We start from the raw sequence: 25378 nt of genomic DNA on the forward strand, positions 1-25378 counted from the left end.
AATATATAACATTGCCATGCTATTTTGCCACATTTTGCACTTTTATAAATATCTTAGTCAACTTTTTAAGGCTTTGATGTCACTAAAAAATCTTTCTGGCCCCTTCAGATACCAAGGATGGCCTATTCCTGGGCCCATCCATGTCTTATTAACCACCTGGTAGTAAATACTTCTCTGAAATTTACCACTTACCTACTGTGCAATTCACTTTGCCTTCTTTAAGCCAATTTGGTTAGGTGTACTTACCATAACCACAGGGTTGTGAAAGATACATCACATTATTCTGAAGGAATTAGTGCGAGTGCTCCATAAACACTTCCTTCAGTTTTATATAATCCTCTGAGTGTTCAATCTGTGCAAATAGCAAGAATAAATGCAGAAGACAGGATAAGACTGCTCTGTGCACAGGGCCCAAAGAATAGAAATATACCTTGAGACAGCAGTACAAAAAAAGAAAAAGGGCCCAGAGTGTGGCCTAGTGGTAGAGTACTTCCCTAGCATGCATGAAGACCTGGGTTCAATTTCTTGGTACCACATACATAGAAAAAAAAAAAAAAAACCCAACAAAAAACCCCCCAAAAAGCTAGAAGGGGTGCTGTGGCTCAAGTGGTAGAGCTCTAGCCTTGGGAAAGCCCAAGGACAGTGCTCAGGCCGAGTTTAAGCCATAGGATTGGCAAATAAAACAATACAAACAAAAAAAGTGTGAAGAATATAGTTATTATGGCTTTTATATAAACATTTAAGGAAGTAGGTAATCAAGTAGTTTGCATTTCAACCAAATTCCAATGGAAAATCACAGTATTAGCTCTAGTAAATAAAGCCAATTTAAAGACCTATATAAGGATTTAATAAATTATGCATAAAATGTCATATCTATAGTTTATTTTAAAAAATGTTAAAAACTATTCATACAGGAATATTTATTATACTTAAAAAGTTTGTTCCCCATATTGAAGGAAAATACATTTGCAACATCTTCCAGACGCCATCTTTATAAAAGTAAAACCTCTCGATGTTGAAATGTACTACAGTAGATTCTAGTTTATGCTTTTAAATCACAGGACTGGAATTAATTCTTCCAACGTCTCCCCATCCCCAGTGTGGCAGCTCTTCTTACATTAATGACATTCAATCATGATCTACTACCACAGGTGTTTAGATAGTGTGCCCACTGCATATATACTAACTGAGCAGGTCTTCTCTAGTTGCTGTCACTTAATTTTTTCAGATAAGCATTTGACTTTGAGTATAAAGAGAAATACTACATCCCATGATTGTAAACATTCACGAAGAGCTTCCCGAGTATAATGAATGATAGTGGCATCTTAGAGTCCCTTAGCTGTTCCTCATTCATCAGGATACTGCTGAAATTAGAAGTATGCTGAAGGCCAACCTTGTCATACAGCCTTCCTCAGTTGTAACAATGTAGTCACAAGTTTGAACAACTACTTTGCAGTTCTGGAATATACACCTGAAAGTCATTCTCAAGATGACATTAAGCACCATTTTCGCCTACCTGAAAATATGAGTTAAATTCAGCAGTATGTGCATCCATTAATATCAGAAATGAAAAGAAACAATGGGTCTTGAATCCCCCTTTCACAATTACATACATAGAGTACCAAGGTCCAGCTGATATGAGCAGAAGCTGCTCGTGCATTTGACCAAGAGGAAAACTTCCCCAGGGCTGCACGCAACCTGTACATCTGAGGCACAACTATTCCTTCTGTCAGTGGAGGCTACACAAACGGACTTAAGGCTGTTTTCGGCTATAAAGAGTTCGGACTCCTCTTTCATATTCTTCTAACTAGATCTTATACATGATGTGAATTTTGCAGGATGGGAATTTAAAAACTCCCCAAATACCTTTTAAATACTGTAAATTCATACAATTCATCAGAACAATTATATAAGGGAGTAGGGGGTAATCATACTTAAAAGCATTATTTAAAAAAAAGAAAGAATGCAACCAGAAATTTTCAATTCTTGTCCCAGTCAATTTCCTAGGCCTATCCTCATTTTCTGACTTTTGGCCAACTTCACATTTGTCAGATTGTTCGCTGTAGTTTTCATGTTGATCCCAAGAAGAAAAACACATTTAGAGATGATCACTGCCATCCAGACTGGGACAGGCCTGGCTGCAAGGAAAATGGTGTTCCAGGTGTGGAAGGATAAGTAGGAAAGCCCTCTGGCTGAGCTGGGTAGCTTTCCAGAGCAGAAGCCGAATGGACCTGAGAGAAAAAGAAATACACAGTCTAGCAGAGTGCCAAATACAATCAAGTCTTGGACTTGCTTTGGCTGTTAAAGTACTTATATTCATAAAAGAAAGTAAAGACCAAACTCTTGGGGAAGGGAAGAAGTCAATTTAGTTTCTACCATTTTTAGGAAATGTTTAAACTTCTTCAGGTAGAGGAGAAGTGTCACTAAAATACTAGATACTTTTGCAAATGGGTTTTGTTTAGTGGAAGACAGGTTGTCATGCATAAAAATCCATTTAAAGGGGCCAGGAGTTTGGCCTAGTGGTAGAGTGCTTGGGTAGCATGCACAAAACTCTGGGTTTCATTCCTTGGTTACCACATAGACAGAAAAAGCCAGAACTGGTGCTGTGGCAAAACTCTGGGTTTCATTCCTTGGTTACCACATAGACAGAAAAAGCCAGAACTGGTGCTGTGGCACAAGTGGCACAAGCTCAAGGACAGTGCTCAGGCGCTGAGTTCAAGCCCCAGGACTGGCAAACCAACAAACCAACAACAACAAAAAACCCCATTTTATTAAGATTTTCAATTTGAGAGATAAAAGAAAAATCTCTTTGGTGTGGGGAAAAAAATTCATACAGTAGTTAATTCATGTAGGAGTTTACCTAAGCCTCTGCTACTCTTCTGAAAGAAGGCAAGGACAACTTGCAAAATTGGAGCAAACTAATCTTGAAATCCCAAGATTTCATATTAAGAGTCTGTTTGTGCCACTGCTGGGATTTTAATGGGGGTGCTACTGAGGTTACCTGGTGTGCTACCTTTCTAATCACGCTGATACTTACCTGCTGCAACAACGCTGACTGGGCAGCTGCACTGTGCTGTAATTCTTGCAAGGATGATTGTGAAGCATTCTGGGAAAACCCAGGGATGCCTGGGAGGGACAGAAGACCTGGAAAAACAGAACTGCCTGCAGCCTGAAGTCCAGATGATAAGCTAAAGGAATAGATAGAAAACAGGTCAAAATGCAGATCAGATAGAGGAACTACTTTCTGTAAGTCAATGAAACAATCTCTTCCTCCATTGTAAGGAACCAGAAATGCCAGCCACTCAGGATGTAAACGTTACTTCCTATTGTAATATATTCTATGTATAGAGTGAATGTTAATATATTAAAATAGCCTGTATTATGAATTCAATAGTGTTATTATGTTGAATACTGTCTGTTACTTTGTAGGCAACACATATAAACACCAAAATTTTCCTAACAAGCATTAATATTTTATGTATTAATCTTAATATCAGAAACCAGGAAACATTCTGGGGCACTTAAATGTAATTGCTTTTTCGCCCAGAACAACCTAATTTAGTATCAAATAATGACATTTTGACTTCTATTTCCTAAAATAAGAATGGTCTAAAGTTTAGGTTAAATAATTCAATTTGCAAACCATTTACATACCCAGCTTGTGCAACAAGAGCAGAGTTGAAATTAGAACTGAATGCAGAGGCAAATCCTGGGAGGACAGGAGCTGGTGACGGGGCTGTGGCAGCCACAGGCAGGGGTGTGACAGCAGCCACTGTGGAGGGCGCCTGTAGCCCCGGGAATGAAGGGACAGCAGGGGTCACACTCGGGGTGTTTGAGACAGAAAAGCCAGGGTAGGAGGGGTTTGAAGGAGGAAGAGGACCCTGGGTGACTGGAAAGAGCGATGGCACGGCAGTGGGCAGGCTGAGAGGGAAAGGGGCTGCTGAGGTGGGAGCGGAGACAGAGAGCCCTGAGAGCGCGGCCGCTGTGGAGCTGGGGTGTGGCGTGGCCGTGGAGGTGGCTATCAATGACCCTGAAAGAGACACTGGGGGATTGAGGGACGGACTGCTGGGTAAAGGAAAGCTACTGGTCAGAGCAGTAAAGGGAGGAAGAGCGGTGAACACCGGGGCTATGGGAGTGGAAGATGCATGTGGTGGGAGGGGAATGGAGGAAAGGGGGTTGGAACCATTTAAGGGGTTACTCAAACTGGAGAGACCTGACAAGGCAGGGTTAAGGCAAGTGGACAAACTGATGGGCACTGAGGTTGAAGTATATGCGCGACCCAGAGTCCCTGGCAAACCTAAAGTGCCATGAGAGGGATTTACAGAATGAGATGGGCCTTTGAAGGCCGAGGGAGTGGGACTCGTGGGTTCAGTTTTGATCATAACTGGAACAGTTGTTATTGCAGGGTTGGAAGAAATTCGCAGGTCTGTGGTGCCAGGGTGGGGGCCATGTAAGAGGGCCGTGGAGGAGCCACAGCTCACAGGCACAGTGGCTGGGACCGTAGGAGCAGCTAGCAGAGCCTGTGCGGGATGTGCAGAAGGAGTGGTGGTGGAGTTGGCTGCTGGAGATGCCAGACCTGGGAACATGGCCAGCCCTGGAGTAGCTGACCTCTGCATGGCAGGGACAGTGGACGGGGCATAGCACTTGTTAGGGGCTGCTGCAGGAGAATCAGAGCTTTGATTAGGAAGAGAGGATAATGAAGCTAGCCCACTGGTGACAGCAGATGACAAAGCAGAAGAATTGATTAAATTGGTGTCATTTGATGTCAGAAAGCCTTTTAGAGCAGACAGAAGAGTACTGTTTGCACTGAGTGGGCCAGGGGTATTGGGAGCAGACCCACTGGCAATTACAGAAGGTGCCGGGTGGGCTACTCCATGGGACGTTGGTGTTAAGGGCAAAGGGACACCTGAAAAAACCGACGACAGTGAAGCAGAATTTGGCTTGTTAGTAGAAGCAACAGTGGAGCTGGCAGAAAAGGACAGGCTAGTGGAAGCAAATGTTTCAGTGGAAGCAAGAGTTGCCCGAGGTATAGATGAGGCCTGAGGGGCTGGGGTTGGAGGAGCAGAAGGCCCGGGCAGCGGCACTAGGCTGGAAAAAATGGAAGGAACAGGAGCAGACGTGGTAGTGTGGACAGAACCAGCAGGTGCAGTAGGCAAGGAAGGGGTCCTGATCACTGCTGGGTTGGGCGTTGATGGCTGAGGTGCGTGGACAGCTGAGGAAACCTGGCCTGGGAACACAGGAAGGACTGTGCTGGGTAAGTTCACTCCAGAACCGGTGGCAGGTGCTGATGCAGACGGATGGTTTACTGCCTTGACTGGGGAGGCAGTAGGGACCGGAGTTGCCGCAGGTGTGGAGGGATTTGAACCATGAGGAGAGAAAAGTTGACTTGCTGGGGTAGAAAATGCTGTGGGAGGAAGACAGGGAAGAATTTGTTATGCTGTAACACCCAATCTGGGCTCCAAAGACAATGCATAACTATTATTTGTTAATCATATTTTGCAAATAAGAAAACAAAAGATGGGTCAATCTAATTGGCTCTTGTAATACTTAAAATTCCAGAATTTCATTCCTGATCTTCCCTTAGGAGCCTAAGTCAGATCTAGGGGTTTCAGTCTGTGTAGCTATAAGGAGGAAGCCTTAAATTTAGATGCTTTCCTTTCATATTTTCCCCATCTTAAAATCTGAAATAGGAGCTGTGAGTTTGGTCTAGTGGTAGAGTGCTTGCTTACCACGCACAAAGTCCTGGGTTTGATTCCTCAGTACCATATACATAGAAAAAGCCAGAAGTGACTTTGTGGCACAAGTGGTAGAGCTCTAGCCTTGAAAACGCCCAAGGACAGTGCTCAGGCCCTGAGTTCAAGTCCCAGGACGAGCCAAAAAAAAAAAAACCAACTTGAAATAAATTTGTGAATAAGTAAAAGTATACTCACTTAATTCTAAATCACTCAGTCACAATAATAATCAGACATCAGTTCCTTTCTCAGAAACTATGAATTTATGACTTCCCTTTCAAGAGCATACAAAGACTAGCAAGATTTATGCCCCTCCCTCCAATATTGTTGCTGCACCATGGGTTGAGTAAAACATTTCACACTATCAATTGAAGTGGCAGTCACCTGGCCCTGTCTCTACATTTATATTTATACTGGCCAATCTATTCTACATCAACCCTAGCTTTTACCTTACTTGTTCTGAAAGCTCTCTGGGGACAAAAGTACCTTTCTTTTATTTTTTCTTAAAGAAGTGATGGGGATCAAACTGAGGACCTCGCATGTACTAGGCAAACCAGGTCAATCTCATGTAAAAACCAGTTCTAGAGTACCAGTGAAGCATCATTCTCAGGGAAGGAAATGCTCCTCTGAGGCTCTTGTGTGCCAAAATAACCAGATCCATGTGCTACTGTGCTACAGAAGAACTGATTCCAACTTTCACCCTGCCGTCAGGAAGCAACTCCTTCCTGACCAGGGGATCCATGAGGAAGGATCCTCTGCTACTGCTGTGGTGTTACTGCCACCTGGAGGAGTTGTTAGACACACTGCCCCTGCCATTCCTTTCCTCCCAACAACACTACTGAAATGATTACATCTAAAAGTAGAATCTGACACAGGAGTCAAAAAGGGGTTTTATGCTGGAGTTTAAGTGGAAAAAGAAGTCAAAGAATGCACTGTGAGTGACTATGTGCACACATGCCACAAGGCATTCAGATGTCATTGCAAGTCTGCAAACAGGATACAGTCATGAATTAACTAAATCCAGTTTAATGGGGGCATTTCATCTTGCAGCTAAAACGTATTAGGGCTAAGTCATTTTTAGCAAGCAGCTCATTTTTTTTTTTTTCAGTCCTGCCTGGGGCTTGAACTCAGGGCCTCAGCACTGTTCTTGAGCTTGAACTTCGTTTGGGTGCTGTCTCAGAGCTCTTCAGCTCAAGGCTACCGCCCTACCCCTAGGCCTGGGCATTGCCCCTGAGCTCTTCAGCTCAAGGCTACCACCCTACCTTTGAGCTAAGCCCCACTTCAGTTTTCTAGAGGTTAATTGGAGATAAGAGCCTCAGATCCTTCTGTGCCTAGGCTGGCTTTGAGCCTTGATCCTCAGATCTCAGCCTCCAGAGTAGCTAGAATTATAGGTGTGAGCCTCCTGCCAGGTCTGGCTTGTCCTGAGCTTTCTCAAGGATAGTGTTCTACTAGTTGTGCCACAGAACCACTTTCTGTGTATGTGGTTCTGAGGAACCAAAACTAGGGCTTCATGCATATTAGGCAAGCACTCTATCACTAGGCCACACTCCTGGTCCAATTTATTAATTTTTATCTAGGAGCTTTCCTTAAACGATTCCAAATATTCTTAACTCAAACTGTGATGTGTGATTAATAGAGTAGACAACCATGACAAGGTAATTTTCCTCTGACCAAACTTGGTACTTACTTTGATTCTGTGTAGGTTTTTGCTGATTGGGAAGATCTTCATTTTCTATATAAAAACCAACAAGTTACAGGTAAATACACAGCAGTAAACAAAGTATGCATGTAGGAAAAAATAAGTATCTTAAGTACATACACATACACACACACACACACAGGATTAAACAATTTGTTTTCATCTCTCAACATCTTGTCTTCCCACAGCAGGGCCTTGCCTTAGTGAGGTTTTAAATAAATTTTTTTTGTTTTGTTTACATTTAAGTCCCCTTTGAATCTGCCACTTAGAAAGGGTGTGTAGCCTAAGACTAAACATAGAGCTCCCCTATGACCCAGCAATTCCACTACTTGGTATTTACCCAATCTTCCAGAAACAAGGACATACTAAATCCACTAGCACAACGATGTTCACTGCAACACTATTTAGCATAGTGAAGCTATGGAACCAACCCAGATGCCCCTCAGTTGATGAGTGGATCAACAAGATGTGGTATTTATACACAATGGAATTCTATGCTGCTGTCAGAAAGAACAGTATCGTCCCATTTGTAAGGCAATGGAAAGCCTTGGAAAAAAAATCACATTAAGTGAAGTAAGCCAGATCCAAAGGAATATAGGCTCAATGGTTTCCCTCATTTGTCGCAATCAGTTACAAACCTAGGAGTCTCCTAGCAGAGGACTATAATAGCTCAAAACCTAGATACATAGGACCTCCAGGATATGGAAACAAGAGCTATATATTGAGTGAATGTTGTTCTTAATGTACTATGTTATTTCTCATATTGTTACAGTATCTTACCTTGTAATCTGGTATATTGTATATATATTTGTTAATGTGAAATAGGAAAGGGAAGGGGGTAAACAAGGTGGGGAGGTGGGGGAAGGGAAATGGGGACAAAAACATGAGAAGGTATCAATGTTTGTGAAGTAATGCTCTTTCTATCTGGCGAATGTAACTGTAACCCCTCTATTAATTACAGTTTAAGAAAATAAAAAAGAATGTGTGTAGCCTGTGGCAAGGCAGTGACAACTGTCACTAGCTGAGCCAACAGCCAGTCTCTCTGAGTAGGCTTGCCTACAGGAGTGAAGACTAGCAATGGCTGCTGGGTGAATAAGTACAGAATCCAATTATCCAAGTGGGCACACAGATTAAAAGCCACCTGATAAACACTGTGAAAGTCATCAGAGAGGCCAGGCACAGTGGCTCAAACCTATAGTTCTAACTACTCAGGAGGCTGAGGTTGCAGTTCCAGGCCAACTGAGACCCAGTGTCCAAATATTCTTAAAAGGTTTGGAAAAGGTTTGAAGTCCTTCAAGCTTTCTTTAATCTGATAGTCCACAGGAAGCCTTAAACAAAATCAGGTACTATTTATCCTTTTTGGATTCTTTATGGATAAGATTCTGAGCATTTCCAAACATGTTAGATGGTATCATTTGGGGAGGAGGGGAGGAGGAGAAGGAGGAGGAGAAGTAAGTAAGGAGTGCTTCATGCCTATAATGTGAGCTACTTGGGAGGCTAAGATTGAGAGGAGTACAATCTGAGACCAGCCCAGGCATAAAAATTTTAGGCCTTAACAGAAGGCCTAAAAGGTAGATGGTCCCTAGGCATGTTCCCCCAATAGGAATTGAGACCATACCTCAAATATAACCAGCACAAAAAAGGGCTGAAGGTGGGCCTCAGTAGTAGAATGTGTCCAGCAAGTAAGCAAAGAAATGCATTTAACTAAAATAATAGTGGGGACCCTCACTAATCTATTTAATAGAATCTCAGCAAGTGAGAAACTGAGTACTCCAAGTAGTTCCAGGCCCAGGAGAATCCACCTGTCATTCTGCCACTCTTCTCATGAACAGTTCATCACTGGTCTTGTCTTCTACTACTGACAGAACAAATCCACAGTGACACATTACTGAAGGGGGGGATCTGGAAGACCCTCTTCTGAGTTCCATGCGCCTATGCTCTCTCAGTAGTGATTATTTCTCTGTGCCCCTTGTAACCTAAGTTAGCATTTGCTATAACTAAACCACAATCTAATCTCAGAGAAGACAAGCAAAAATGTGTAATTTACACTGGTTGTTCACACCTGTAATCCTAGCTATTCAGGAGGCTGAGAGCTGAGGATTGCAGTTTGAAACCAACCCTGACAAGAAAGTACATGAAAGTTATCTTCAATTAACCACCTATAAGTACAAAGTGGAGCTATGGCTCAAGTGGTAGAGTCAAACTAAAAATCTCAGTGAAAATGCCCAGCCTGGGTAGGGGGAGGGTATGGGAGAAGAGGTGCAATTTAGGAAACTTTAATGCTTTCCTTCATTACTTGTATTTCCCATTATATGGGATACTTCACACGCTCTGCCCAGCATACAGTATATTGTAAGGTCATGGAATATTAGTTGAAAATAGTGCTGAACAATTATTAAAATGTTATTCTGTATTACAAAAGTGAAGTTGAAATCATTGTCTCTTGTGTAAGAACTACTTACTTTTAATACCCATTAATAACATGTCTTTACCTGTTCCTCCTTGATTTGGAGTATATGGAGGTGGAGGGGGTACACCTGGTGCTATGACATTGGCTAATGGTACCAGACCTGCGTTGTTATAAGCACCTAAAATAAAAACGTAATATAAAACAACAACAAAAACCATGCAACTTAGTATAACTTAGCATCACTTTTGTCAGGAATTCTAATACTATTTTTAGCTATATTACTTGTATGCAGTTATCCAACTTTTTTTACAACTGCTCTGTAAAAGAGCTGCATCTCAGGTGGAGATGTGGGTCCAGGGTTAAATGATAGCTGAGAGCAGTGAGACAAGTAGAGATGTCCACTGTGGGCAGAAGCCCACTGACTGGCACCTAGGGCAGAACCTGTCATACTTAAGTTCAAGCATCATTGCCTTTTTAAAATTAAGGGTCATTTACCAAAGCAAAAACTACAATAATAAGAGTGATTAAAATGAATCTGAACTTCATTTATCATAAGGAAAATGACAAAGGACTGCTTCAGTGGTAGAAAATAGAAGTAGCTAATCATAGGCTTACAACTTCCTAAGTGCCACAGATATCTGAAGCATGCAAACTAAACTTTCAACTTAATAAAGAAGTAAAATGGAGGGCACTCTTACTTGGTGCAATAGTTGCATGTGGCCGGCATGGAGGTATTGGGTAAGGAACTGGTTTATGTGGATTATATGTTGAAGGAGGCTAAAAAGAGGAAAAGTACAGCAATTAGAAGAAAACCAAATAAGCCATCTCCAAGCAAAATATGCCTTACTTTTCAAACCAATAAGTACCAGTAAGTCTAAAAGTACACCAATGCGTCAAATGCTACTACACTGAGATAGTGAAAATGAAGGATTTTCTTTTGCTTTAATAAAAGTGGTTCCTATTAAAATTCAAAGTCATGCCCTGCTATGGATGGCTGTGTGCTTATTTTAATACTCAAATATTTCCAATAAAGGGTCAGACCTTATCCTAAATAGCAAATTCTTCTCTAATCTAAATTAATCCAAGAATTCTTATCCTCTCCTTTGTCACTAACAGAAGAAATATCCCTAGCAGAATCTCAAAGGCAATGGACTCTAAACTCACAGGGAATTTTTCCTATCATCTCTAGCTTCTTTCTCCTTTTGGAAGATAAAAGTGGCTTATCTAAGCACCCAGAATTACAACAACTCCTACAGAATGTATACTAGGATTAGGAATTTAATATTTCAGCTCTTTTGCCTGTTACAGTCCATAAACCCATACTTTACTGCAGTTAATGGTGTTTATGTTAAGAAAGAGCATTAAAAAAAAATTGGGTCTTGGCCAGGAGTTTGGCCTAGTGGTACAGTGCTTACTTAGCATGCATAAAGCCCTGGGATCAATTCCAGGGTACCAAATACATAAAAAAGCCAGAAATGGTACTATGACTCAAATAGTAGAGTGCTAGCCTTGAGAAAGCTCTGGACAGTGCCCAGGCCCCGAGTTCAAGCCCCAGGACTGCAAAAACAAAACAAAACAAAACAAACAAAAACCAAAACCAAACACTGGGTCTTTTCAGAATTGAAGTACTTAAAGATAAGCTCTTTGAGTTGTACTTTTCCCTATAGGAAGTAAAAATGTGAATGAACCTTCCGAGCAGATCAGATCACTTCTGGGATAGGGTCTAGTTTCTCAGCGGTCATTAGCATTCTAGTCATGGGTACAGGCAAAGACTGCAAGGTGGCTGTGGGTAGGTGTCTCAAACTTCAACAATCCTCAACACAGGTTAAATTCTCCTGTTTACTATACATTCCAGTCATAATTACCCTGTAGGAAAGATTCAGCCTCCCAGATTCATTCTATTTCACCAAGCTGACCTCAAATCAGAATATCAGTTAAAGTAAATGCCAACTCAGTAGTTGAATGGGGACAGAGATAAACAGTTTGATTGGTGTCATTTTAAAATAAACTGCTTAGGCTGGGAGCATGGTCTAGTGGTAGAGTGTTTGCCTAGCATGCACGAAGCCCTGGGTTCAATTCCTTGGTATCACATACAGAGAAAAAGTCAGTATTGCTGTGGCTCAAGTTGTAGAGTGCTAGCCTTAAGAAAGCTCAAGGGCAGTGCCCAGGTCCTGGGTTAAGCCTCAAGACTGCCAAAAACAAACAAACAAAAACTAGGGCTGGGATGTAGCTCAATGTCAAAGGGCTTGCCTAGCAAGTGTAAGGTCCTATGTTCAATCCCCACTATCAAAAAATAAACAAAGAAACCAACCAACCAAGAAAACTGCTTAACCTCAAAAATTCCTCAACACTGCTAACTAATCACACTGTATTTTTCTGGAAATCCTAGCCTGAGAATTTGTATTATATTTAAATTTTGTTATACCAAAACTTAAGCAATTAGCAGTTTTCTATGTGATACTTATTTCATCTTTTACTTTTAGAACATACTGGTTTGGATGGTCCAAGGATCCGTGCAGCGATTCCTTTGCCTTCACTAGTACATTCTTCACCATCTTTTTTCAAAGGGGTTCCCTATTTTAAAAAAGAAAAAGAAAAGTAACAGACTTATGAGACTTATTTCTTAGAGTTAAGACTGGGATTCTAGGCTTGATACTGCACTGAGTCTCACACTATATAGTCCTGACTAGCTCTAAATTCTTGATCCTTTTGCTTAAGTGGCTGCAAGTGCTGAGATTCTGGGCATGTGCAATACTTGGCTGGCCCTGGTAGGGTAGGGTTCTTAACTTTCCTGTAATGAAACTCTACAACACTGGCATCTCAAGTTCTCTAAAGAAAACATGCAATATGCAGAAGGGAGTGACATAGAAGAGAAGGATCAAATATATTCTAATTTCTCTCTCCACAAAAAAAGGAGAAACATGAAAATTTAGACTTCTTTTGCCCCAGTATATCAATATTCAAACGAATGAAATAAGCCGGGTGCTGGTGGCTTATGCCTACAATACTAACTAGTTAGGAGGCTGAGATCTGAGGATAAAGACTCAAAGCTAGCCCATGCAGGAAAGTCTGAGATATTTATCTCCAATTAATAGCCAACAGAAAAACAGACAGAAGTAGCACTGTGTTTCAAAGTGGTAGGGTGCTAGCCTTGCACAGAAAAGCTCAGGGACAGTGCCCAAATTCTGAGTTCAAGCTCCCTGACTGACCAAAAAGAACAATGAAACAGAAAACCAGTATTCCAGTTGAAAATGTGGGGAGAAAAAAAGGTGTGCTCCATTAAAATAAGTGTGTTATACTTTCAAAAACAAAATCTCATTAAAGACTGCTAAATGAGTATATCAGAATAAGCTCACTAATGTAGATTGCCCTTAATGACATACAGTAGTATAGAAGCCAATTTCCAAAATAGTTTCTGTTGGTACTAACCTTGTCTGTGCCTTTGTATAGTCTTTATCCCTGAAAGAACAGTGCTGACCTGTGTAACACTAATAGCACAGGGGAGAAATGATGACTCTTCTGGAGCAGAGGCTCACACTTGTAATCCTAGCTACTCAGGAGGCTGAGATCTGAGTATCAAGGTTCAAAGCTAGCCCGGGCACAAAAGAACCAGAGACTCTTATTTCCAATTAACCTCTAGAAAATAGGGAGGTGGGGCTTGGCTCAAGGGTAGGGTGGTGGTAGCCTTGAGCTGAAGAGCTCAGGAACAACTCCCAGGCCCAGGGGTAGGGTGGTAGCCTTAAGCTGAAGAGCTCAAGGACAGTGCCCAGGGCAAGTTCAAGCCCTATGACTCACCAAAAAAAAAAAAAAGAAAAAAATGATGACACATTTGACTTCCAAGATCAAGTGATAACAGATTCTGCACTTCTTACTTGGCCTCTCAGATTATGTGCCCTGGCAGAAGCCAGTTACCATGTTATGAGCAGCAGAATGGAAAAGTCCTTATGTCAAGGAACGGTTCCTCAACAAGCACCAATTCCAACTAGACAGTTAAGAAAGTAAGCTATCTTTAAAGAACATGCTTTAAGTTCCAATCAAGTTTTCAGATGAATGCAAATTCACAAGAAACCCTGAGCCAGAACTACCCAGTTAAGCCATACCCAATTTCCTACCTACAGCTACTTATAACATCAATATTACTTTGATCCACAACCAGTTGTTACACAGTTATAGAAATGGAAACATTTATTTCACAAAGGGGTAGCAGCATGGATGGTATAAAAAATGCTTCTATCTAACAAAACATCTTCCAGGCTTTACTATGTAAAGTGCTTCTCATGAAGGAAATAAAATACAGCATGTAAAGTTTCCCTAAACTGCTTATATGTACTTAACTGAGACAAAAAAATATTGAGAATTTGAGAAATGTTCCTTTATTAAATATAAATCAGTGCTTCCACAATACATGTAAAATCAAAACAAAATATCCGATTTTGTTTGGCTTCTTCTGAAAATCTTTACACAAATATGATAATGAGGACATTAGTGGTTCATGCCTGTAATCTTAGCTCCTTGAAAGGCTGAGGTATGAGGATAACATGTTCAAAATCAGCCCATGTAGAAAAATCCTAGGGACTCCATCTTCAATAAGCTAGCAAAAATGCCAGACTAGAGGCATGGCTCAAATGATAAAGTGCCAGATGTGAAACAGTGTTCCTGGGTTAATGTCCCAGTATTGGCAAGTGGGAACAAACATGCATGCACACACACATGTGCACGTGCGCATACACATACACACACACACCACAATGTAGCTATTCATTGAGGTGATGACTTCATAGGATTCCTTTCCTTTGTCAAAGCCTCATCACCTGGAATCTTCTCTTAAATATTATGAACTTACATTGCTTTTATATCAAGTCATGAGAAGTTTCACATACAGTCAGAATAATGTACTTACTGGGAATATTCCATTTATACGACTGGGCTTTCCTTTGGGATATGGGTTTCCTGGAATGGTTCCACAAGAAGATATCATTGCATGAGGAGCTTTGCAGCCCCCTTTGAAAGCCTGTAATATAAAAAAAAAGTAGTTTAAAAAAAGTTAAATCAATTCCAAGTCAAGTAATCTGATTGTTAAATCTAGCTAAAAGGTATGAATTAAGGAATAGCATCACCTTCTATTTGCTCATACATCAATTAGGGCACACAATAGTCCAAATGCAATACTGTATGTATGTATGTGTGTATACATATATATATATATATCATGTATATCATTGTGTAATTATTGAAATGATAACATTGTTACAATTATTATTTCCTTAGAAATATTTTCACAATATTCTGTAAACTTTTCTATGGAAAAGAAGTCTATTTATTATCTAATGTGTCTCACAGATCACTAGGTCTCCAAAGAACTATACTAGTGAATAGCCAAGTGGTATTTAGGAAACAACATGTTACAAAGTTCTAGAAAGAATTTGGGTGTATTCAGACTCATACTGAATTTGAAATCCCCGAAGTCTTTACATTTTGATCTAGACAGTAAGAAGTAAACTATAAGATTACTGTTATCATTTTGTTGCTGTGGATGGAACACAAGGTCTTGAGCATGCCAGAAAAGTGGAGTACTATTGAGCTATATTCCCAGACCCTACTTCATATTAAACAAGTTAAATGGATGAAAAACACTATAAGGCAATTTCAATGCTACATTATAGAAATACTTAGATTTATAAATAAAACTACATTATTTTTTGCCCGTCCTGGGCTTGAGCTCAGGGCCTGAGCACTGTCCTTGGACTTTCTCAAGGCTAGAGCTCTACCACTTGAGCCTCAGCACCATTTCCGGCTTTTTTCTATGTATGTGGTACCAAGGAATCGAACCCAGGTCTTCATGCATGCTAGGCAAGCACTTTACCACTAGGCCAAACTCCTGGTCCTACATTATGTCTTATACATACATACTTTTATGTATCTGCAAATCATACATTATTTTTGCTGCTATATTGGATTTATACATTTATCCATAACATTTATTCCTTCAGTCATGGGGCTTGAACTCTGGACCTGGGCCCTGTCTCTGAGCTCTTCAAATCAAGCCTGCACTCTACCACTTGAGCCACAATGCCACTTCCAGTTTTCTGGTGGTTAACTGAAGAGTTTCATGGACTTTCGTGTCTGGGCTGGCTTTGTACCAAGATTCTCAGATCCCAGCCTCCTGAGTAGCTAGGATTATAGGTGTGTGCCACCGGTGCCTTGGCTTCACATTTATTTCTATTAGCTGTTTAATTCAGCTCCCTACTCAACATGTTAGTTAGCCTTTACAAAAATCATCTGAGCTAGAGGACTGGCTCACATGGCTGAGTGCCAGCTGTGAGCAAGAAAAAAAAACAAAACTTCAATTTTTGGCCATTTATTATAAACTATACTGGATGAATAAATGCCTTTATATATAAATTTGTATGTTTCTACCTATTTCCTTAGAACAAATTCCAGTAAGTAGAACTTTCAGGCTAAAAATATTTAAACATTAATGTCTGAACTCCTCCCCCCAGTCTTGAGGCTTGTATTCAGGGTCTGGCATTTTTCTTGGATTTTTTTTTTAACCTAGCAATTTAATTCTTCTTTATAAACAATTCTCTATTATTTATACATATAACATTTTCTTATATTTCTTGAATGCTCTTTGCTCAAGGCTAGTACCCTGCTACTTGAGCCATAGCACCACTTCCAGCCTTTTTCTGTGTATGTGGTACCAAAGAACATATATATATATATATATATATATATATATATATATATATATATATATATATATATTTGTTGTTGTTGTCAGTCCTGAGCCTTGAACTCAGGGCCTGGGCACTGTCCTTGGGCTTTCTCAAGGCTAGAACTCTACCACTTGAGCCACAGCACCATTTCTGGCTTTTTTCTATGTATGTGGTAAGTACCGAGGAATCAAATCCTGGTCTTCATGCATGCTAGGCAAGCATTCTACCAGTAAGCTAAACTCCTGGCCCCAATTGTAAACTACTGTTTTTATTTTTATAATTATTTTCTATAAACTTAATAAAAGCCTGTTAAGACAGCAAATTCAAAAACTCAAGTTCCTTAGTGTTTTTTGTTTTTTTTTTTTTTACACTAGCCATCTCCTCTGGCACACTTAACCCAGCATCTCCCCCAAGCTATCTCTTCTCCAGAGTCAAGAAGGAAGATGAGGACATTTTATTTATCACTATTCTGAAAAGCCATCACATTCTCTTCACAGCAATCATTAGGAAATTACCTGCTCAAGTACTCTCTTGCACCGTTTCTTCTCAGACATATTTATCCTGAACAAATCCTCAATAGGGCGGGAATTCTGTGCATCAACAATGTTTCTACCAAGAAAACACAATTCAGTAATTTGTTTAAGAACACAAAGGAGAACAACTCTGGTTAATCAAACAAGCCCTCAGGACACAGGGAGAACATGGGATTATTTACTTTATCAGATTAATTTAAATATGCTTATATAATAATGACAATAATTATAGTAATGAGAAGTAACCAAGTAATACTGGAAACAAAAACCACTGTTTTGATTTTGAGAGAAGTGGGAGAATGATGGGAGGGCTGACACCGATCAAGATGCATGGCACTCATAAATTGACATATCAAATGGAAACACAATAAAACTACTTAAAGATTATAGAAGGAAAAAAAATCCTAAATTTTTTTGAAATTCTTGAAAACAAAAGTCTTTCTGATGAGTGTTAGGAGAGCTATGGGAGTAGAATGTAGTTGATCTAAATGTTTGCCATGCACTTAAATTGTGTGTTTTAATGGGTATTTTCAGTATATAAATCTTCAGAATGTATGCCCTATGAATGAATGATGCAATGCTCCTTATGATCATCTCTTAAATGCTCTGATAGCATTTAAAGTTGATTACCTACTTCACAGCTGTGAGTCCTTAGTTTTACAATTAAAAGACAGATGGTTCAGAAAGTACATGTCCTCAAATACATTGTGTAAGTGATCATTAGGCCCTTCTGTCTAACTCTTAAGACGTCATCTGCCTTCTACTTGCCTTTCATGCTATTTGGAGTAGGAAGGAAAGAAGTCACTGATATACAGAAAAATCAAATTAAATAATCTTGGCAGATTTTCTAGGTTACACCATTTGTGTAAGAAACACACTGGCTATTATTCACATGGAATCAGAATCCATCACTATACTTTCTAGACTGCATTTTATTAAAGGTGTATTTATGCACATAGTTCTCACACATTAACATACAGCAACGAGTGAAAAGACAGTTAAAAAGCTTCCAGATTTGAAGAAAGAGAATAAACTACTTACGAAGCTAGCAGTTCAAGAGCAACTAGCTTGTCTTTACTGAAGGTGAAGCAGTTGAGTATATTGACCACCTCTGCTGGGTGAACAGCAACCATTTTCTATAGATAAAAAAAAATATTTTTGTATCAATATGAAGTTTTCATGCCAGAAATCTGTCTCCCACCTTATGAAAATATATATGTTGTTAGTTGGAACATTTTAAGTGAACAAAAGCAAAGGCCCAAACAACTCAAAATGGAGCTTGGAAACATGAATTATACAGGGAAATTAACATTTTCTTATAAGCCCCTTTAGTCCATATTTCCACATAAATGTGTTCATTTATGGAGTGAAAAAAGTAACAAGTAATACCTTCCTCTAAAAATTTATAAAGGTAATATTTATACATACAGGAGATTAAACTAGTCAAAGGGCTAGGAATGAATGAATAATATCCCCCTCATTAAGGGAAGTAGGTGTGCCACAGACTAGCACCCCCCAAACAGCAGTCCATAACACTGGACAGAGCCAGGAAAAAACTAGAGCTGTTGTAAAGAGCTTACTTAATGTATGTATGACAATCTAAGATTCACTGAAATGCTATACAATTGTATATTTAAACATGTAAAACATCCAAAACTACTAATTTAGCTCATATAATACATGGAAATATTCACTTTATAACCTCTTCTATGTGCAAACTATGTGTCAAATAAGACTGCCTTTATAAGAAAAGGGGAGACAATTTGGTCAGGGAGATGAAGTGAACTGGCCTTGTGAAACATTCTTTACCTCTGACCTGTAATTCTAATGCAGATAGAGAGGCAAGCAGGCTGCAGAGCTGGAATGGGTTTGATAAAATAAGGGAAGACTCTTATCAGTATTCCTTTCAGAAACATTGTCTCACTGGTACCTGGAGATGGGAGCCATAACCCTTGCTTCTTTTGTAAAGTAAAACAAACAATAACAACAACAAAACCCCCAAATACCATGAAAAGGGGTGGCAAAGAACACCCAAATACTGTCCTAGGCTCCCGTAAGAATAGGACTTGTTAACTGATTCTATGTCCATTGTGTTCAATAGCTATGGCTGGCCAATGCCTACCAAAACAGGTAGTGTGAATGGACCATTCTACCTTTAAGGAAAATCTATTTGATCACTTTAGACCCTGAGAATGTACATAACTTGTCTGATGTGATGACTCTTTTAAGACTAAGCACAAGAGGCACAAAGATGGTATAAAAAGATAATCAAGTGCATAAGAACACTTACAAAATCAAGACAGTCAATTAATACTTTCCTCTAATTTGGTAACTAATCAGGAAAATGTGGTGTGGAATTTAGTAGGACATACAATATAAATTTACACTTCAGAAGTTTAAACCTTTTAAGTTATTAATAAGATACTTACATGCTGTAATGCTTTCATTGCTTTCAACTGAGGCTCAGCCCAGGAAAAGTATCTCAATAAATCAATCACCTGAAAGTAAAATATCAATTTAGTGCTAATGACATTATGCTTGCTTACATTTCTATAAAAATTATTCTGATACTTAAAATTGTGTAGCCCAGGTGATGAAGATGACACTGGAGTCTAAATGTACCTTCCAACAGAGTAGCCAACTATGTCTGAATGTGGAGATGTAAATCACTTAAATGTAAGACATCAAGTTTTTGGAAGCACGAGGCACATTTCAAGTGTTCAATAGCCACATGAAGCCAACAGCTACCACAGTGGGCAATACAGGCAGAGAATATTTCTACCACAGAAAGTCCTGGTGAATAACACCAGTCTGGGAAGAAAGGAAAACAGGCCAAGCACTGGTAGCCTCACACCCATAATCTTAGCTTCTCAGGTTAATCTGATGGCCATGGTTAGAAGCCAGCCTATGCAGGAAAGTCTGTGAGACTCTAACCCCTAATTAACCAGCCCACATCCCGTGCCCTCCCCCACTGCCCCCAAACAACAACAGAAATAAAGCTGAGGCTTAAGTGGATAGAGCAGCAGCTTTAAAAAAACAAGTTGAGGGACAGTGCTCAAGCACTGAGCTCAAGATCTAGTAATTGCAAACAAAACAAAATAAAACAAAACAAAAAAGGAAAATATATAATCCAGGAAAAAGTGTATACCAGTGAGAAGACTGGTGAGAAGTGCTAGATGGTGCCAATAAAACTGTACTGTGGGGCCGGGAGTTTGGCCTAGTGGTTAAAGTGTTTGCCTAGCATGCACGAAGACCTGGGTCGATTCCTCGGTACCACATACATAGAAAAAAGCCGGAAGTGGTGCTGAGGCTCAAGTGGTAGAGCTGTAGCCTTGAGAAAGTCCAAAGACAGAGCTCAAGCCCAGGACTGGCAAAAAACCCCCAAAAAACAAAAAACAAAAAAAAAAGTGTACTGTGAACGGAAAACTAAAACAAAGAAGGAGTAAGAAAGGGGGTTCAACCATCTACACAGGTGTGGTGGGTATGACTATGGTAGGTCCAGTAACTTCTACCATCACTTGAATACGTAAGGTCCAATACCCACTTTACCCATCTATTCTTTAAAAACCAAAGGATTACCACAGGCAGCTCTCGCAGTTTCTTAAGGCTGTTATGTTTTTGAGAATCAGATGGTTAGGTTCTCATTAACTCCCATTGCCACCCAGAGAACTTCAAACAAAAGAGGCAAACATGTGAGACAGAATAAAATCTGGACAGGGCCTAAGATCATAACATTGAAGCAGCAGAAGCACCTGGTCTGCTGCCTCCAAGGATAATTAAACAAACAAATACTACAAGAAGTATTGCAAAACTGCGTCAACTACTTTATTGTGAAGGCCTTAAAATGTGCTAACATTCCAATTCTACAACTTAAGGTTAAGGCAAATTAGAGCAGCATGTGAAGAAAGTGAAAATGCTTTTTTCTTTTTTGCCAGTCCTAGGGCTTGGACTCAAGGCCTGAGCACTGTCCTTGAGCTTTTTTCTCAAGGCTAGTGGTCTGCCACTTGAGCCACAGCTTTTTTCTATGTACGTGCTACCAAGGAATCAAACCTGGGTCTTCATGCATGATAGGCCAGCATTTTACCACTAGGCCAAACTCCAGGCCCATTGAAAACATTTTTCTTATAAAGCAACACATAAACAGGAAAAAAGTTCTTCATATTTCCCAATTAATTTGGAATGAGGCTATGACTTTTTCTACGGAAACAGTATTCTCATTTTATCGTCAAGGCTGCATTTTATATATCATAAAAGTTAAACTGCTAGCCTTTTAATGCAGCAGGTGGACCTAGAATGTCTCACTTAGAAGTAGCATAATAAAAACTTTATTTTAGCAAAGTGAAGCACCACTAAGGGAAGATACCTATAAAATCAATCTCTCTCCTCTCTCTTTTTCACACACACACACACACACACACACACAGCCATAGTAAAATAAAATATAAGCAGAACTTATATTTCCAAAATAATGTAAAGAACATAGGTAACTATGTAAAGCCATGGGAAAGCTAAAAAAGCATTAAATGGATAGTAACAGATGCACATCAAAAAATAGCTTTAAAGAACTTGGCTGACAGAACTTTAGGCCTTTAAAGTTATTGATGGCTTTTCAAGTTCTTAAACTCCTAAGTACATATAGCAACAAAGTAAAAGCAACTTTGTAAATGACTAGTAGGTGAATGCATATATTAACCAGAACACTAGTACAAGAAGAAGACTTAACTAAGGAATACCTGTTCACTAGAGAAGTATCCATGCACGTATTCAATTGCTTTTAATTTATATTCTGTCAAGACAGCCTAGAAAAGAAAAGCAGTATTAATATAATTAAGCAGCACAGTAATTAATATACATATATCAAACTGTTCAAGCAACCCAACAGCATCTACAGTCACTAGAGACAAGATATTGTATGTTTCCCAGCTGTTACACAGGAGGTAGGGGATACATTGAGAAAAGGCCTCTTGGGATTCCCTACAACGAAAAGAATAACATTCTAACAAGGAAGAGTTAATATTGGGAGAAATTACATATAGTATTTCCAACCTAAATTATTCATCATTTCTTAATAGATTAAACATATAGGATGTCAATTGATTAAAAAAAAAGCAAGCATACAAGGTCAGATTGAGTTTTCAGCATTTCTGCAGGGATATGAAAAAGCAAACACCTCAATCAATGTCTGCATCTGCCACTCACTGGCAGCAGTCTTTGACAGACATTTTCATTCCTTTACAGCGTCATTCACCACCCACCTCAAAGACAGTTCTAGTCAACATCAGATCTGACCCATAGACAGTTCCCTTGCTCTGGAGTGGATCAATATGTGAGAGAGAAACCGATGACCCACACAAGAAAACACTATGCTTCTGTAGAACTTGGTAGTCACTAATAACTAAAAATGAACCATTCTTCCATATATTTGATTCTGGCAGGAGAAAGCATCAGGGTGCTTAGAGGTTTAATTTTCACCAAAACTGAGGAAAAAGACATTAGGGATTCTGAGTCAAAGATCCAATCACAGGCACAGAGTACCCAGCTTTAGTTAGACTTGCTCCGACTGAATACTACCCACCACCCAGTGCTAAACCTCCAAACTCCCAGCTGACTAACAGAAACAAGATGGGCAGCCTGTAGAGGCCAACAGTTTGACCTAGTGGTAGAGTGCTTGCCTAGCATGCATAGACCCAGGTTCGATTCCTCAGTGCCATATACACAGAAAAGCCGGAAGTGGTGCTGTTGCTCAAATGGCAGAGCGCTAGCCTTGAGGAAAAAGCCCAAGGACAGTGCTCAGGCCCTGAGTTCAAGCCCCAGGACTGGCAAAAAAAAAAAAAAAAAAGTGAAACCAAACAGTAAGTACTCACAATCGGAGGCTAAGGGTACCATCAAATTCAATGCAGCCCCCATCTCCTCCCACCACTTGCTTTAAATGATAATAATGTCAAAATAAGGGAAGAAACAAGAAAAGCAAAGATATGATTAGCTGGACATTTAAGAGTTTAAGAGCAATGAAAGAAAATAAGAGCAAGGACAAAGCAAAGATAAGCAAAAAGCAAACAAAAATAAGGCTGAAGCACCCAATCAATAGGCAAAGAAGCAAAAAGAGTCATCCACTGAGGGCAGAGTAAGACTTGGTTGCCACCACGTAAGAATACCTTTCATTTCTGGAAATTGTTCTGTTCCCCTCATTTGTATTTACTATAAGGCACTTTTACATTTAAGAAATGAGTGGATACCCATACTGAAATCCTGTAACAACTATAAGGAGAAAATCTACTCGTCTGCTTGAGTTTACAAGGTATTTTCCCAGGCAAGCTGAAAATCAGTTCCTGAACAGACCTAGCAAATTCCAAGTACACACAGCTAGCAAACTAATATTTCATTTCAATTATTAACTGGATACACTGGATTCGCAAGCTTCCAAAATTTGAATCTCGTAAAAATTAAAAAAGCGCAATTTGAAAAAGAAGGACAAAGGAAAGCTAACAGCTCTACATACTGAAGTAAACAGTACCAAGGCACCTTAGTACGGATTCTTTGGGTGTTAATGCGTTTAAGGTATGAAAATGCCCACTACCTGCCCAAATGGCTTAAGCAAGGCGCCCCTACAGTCTCTTCCTGTTAGTTCTAAGTAGGTAGCTTCTTTTGACGCTGGAGATACCTAATACATTCTGGTAGGTAGGAGATTCGAAACAGCCTCGAGAAACAATCCTTGCAAATCAGAAGTGGGTGACTTCCCCTACTCTCCACCCCCCAACCCAGAAATACAAAAGTTCAAGTGACTAAAGAGCCCTTTCTAACCATGTGATTTTTAAACTTAATGTCACACTTGTTATCGGACACTGATTTTGTCACGCCAGGTCAACATCATACCCATACTCAGATTTGAAAAAGAAAAAAAGCATAATCCTAAGAATGACCAAAAAGAACATTTCTACGTATTCACGGATAGTTTCCGGTCATTCCCGTCTTACTCAACGATAAAGGACCTCGGGAATATATAAGTTTCTCATCCCCTCAAGTACCAGTGTCAGTAGAGATCTGCAGAATCGGCTTGGAAAACCGAGGGGTAATCTGCCTTCCCCCCTCCCTCCCCTACTACCTCACTGACTTTCAATAACTTCACTGTAAACCGCATCCAGACCTAGCTTCCCTATCACGCGTGAAGCTGCCAACGCGTTTAGCAATCAATTAAGTTTCTGCACGTCCCTCCCACACACAGTACCTCAAAAAAAAAAAATTAAACCCTGTCAATTCGTCCTCCAGTCTCTATCTGGCAATGGGGGTGTCATTACCTTCCTAATCTCATCCAGCACCGTCTCAAAGGACTTCTTATCCATCTTGAGCACTATTTCGACGTAGTTTTTAGACAACTATAAAAGCTGCATCTCCGGTCGTCTGCGCCAACCGGGGATGGGCAGCGGAGGGAATGTTTCCAGTCAAGTTAGGAAAGCACTCCGAGAGGGAAAAAAAAATAATAATAAAAGAAAGACGTGAAGAGGTAGACTACTGCAAACTCCGCTAATTTATTTTAAAAAACGCGGAGGCTAAGAGAAAGTTTTAAATGAAAATACAAGCCACCGCCTGGAGGCTTCCGCAAGCTGCTTGTCCTCACAAAGCTCCTCCAGGGCGTCTCGGGGAAGAGCCGAGGCTTGGCCGCGGAGCCCGGGTGCGGGCGCGGGGCCGGAGCGCCTGGGACCAGGCCGAGCGGCCGCTTTTCCGCAGCGGTACCGGCGCTCCGAGCACCCACCCCCGCCCCTCGGCGGCCTCCCGGCCCGCACCAGCCGCCGGCACCGGTGCGCCTCACCGCCGCGATGCAGGGCCAACCGCTAGGTTCCGGTTCATCCCCGGCTGCCGCCGCTCCCGCAGCCGGAGGCCCGGCAGGCTCTTTGTTACCAGCTTCCCGGGGTTCTCGGGAACGAGCCGCCCGCCGGAGAGCCACCGGGAGCCGGGCGGCGGGGAACTCGGCTTCACGCAGGGGGACGCGCGAAGGCCGGAGCGCCCCCCAGGCGTCAGGCGCACTGCTGGATCACCCCTAGAGGCCCCACCGGCTCAAGGGGACCTTCCACAGAGCCCGTCGCACTCTACGACGAAAAACTCCGCGCCGCCTGCTTAGGCTTACCCTTTACAGAAAGCCGTGGAGGGTGGGTGGGGGGCGAGGGGAGTGAGGGTCCTAGTGTGGGAACATAGGCGTCCACAGAAAATGCCTAGATATTTTTGGTAATAAATGTGGATTCAATTCTCCTCAGAGTCTGACAGTCGTACTATAACTATCCTATTCCCTTAGT

At 40.7% G+C, this 25378-nt stretch overlaps 1 protein-coding gene across 1 annotated transcript; it reads right to left on the bottom strand.

Annotated features, from left to right (window-relative positions):
• Nucleotides 1-867: 867 nt before the first annotated feature.
• Proser1 (proline and serine rich 1) lies at nt 868-24597 on the bottom strand. The gene is made up of 13 exons (XM_090342297.1): nt 24386-24597; nt 21824-21889; nt 19520-19588; nt 18132-18226; nt 17073-17166; nt 14742-14852; nt 12332-12415; nt 10540-10618; nt 9924-10019; nt 7420-7464; nt 3655-5404; nt 3038-3188; nt 868-2231 (listed from the first exon to the last, which is right to left on the bottom strand). Exons 1-13 carry the CDS (start codon nt 24428-24430, stop codon nt 2109-2111), a joined length of 2808 nt encoding a protein of 935 aa, XP_090198423.1. The 5' UTR covers nt 24431-24597; the 3' UTR covers nt 868-2108.
• Nucleotides 24598-25378: the final 781 nt, after the last annotated feature.

The sequence above is a fragment of the Megascapheus bottae genome, chromosome 11 (genome assembly GCF_031878675.1).
Source record: "Megascapheus bottae isolate mThoBot1 chromosome 11, mThoBot2.hap1, whole genome shotgun sequence".
In the NCBI taxonomy this organism is placed as follows: domain Eukaryota; kingdom Metazoa; phylum Chordata; class Mammalia; order Rodentia; family Geomyidae; genus Megascapheus; species Megascapheus bottae.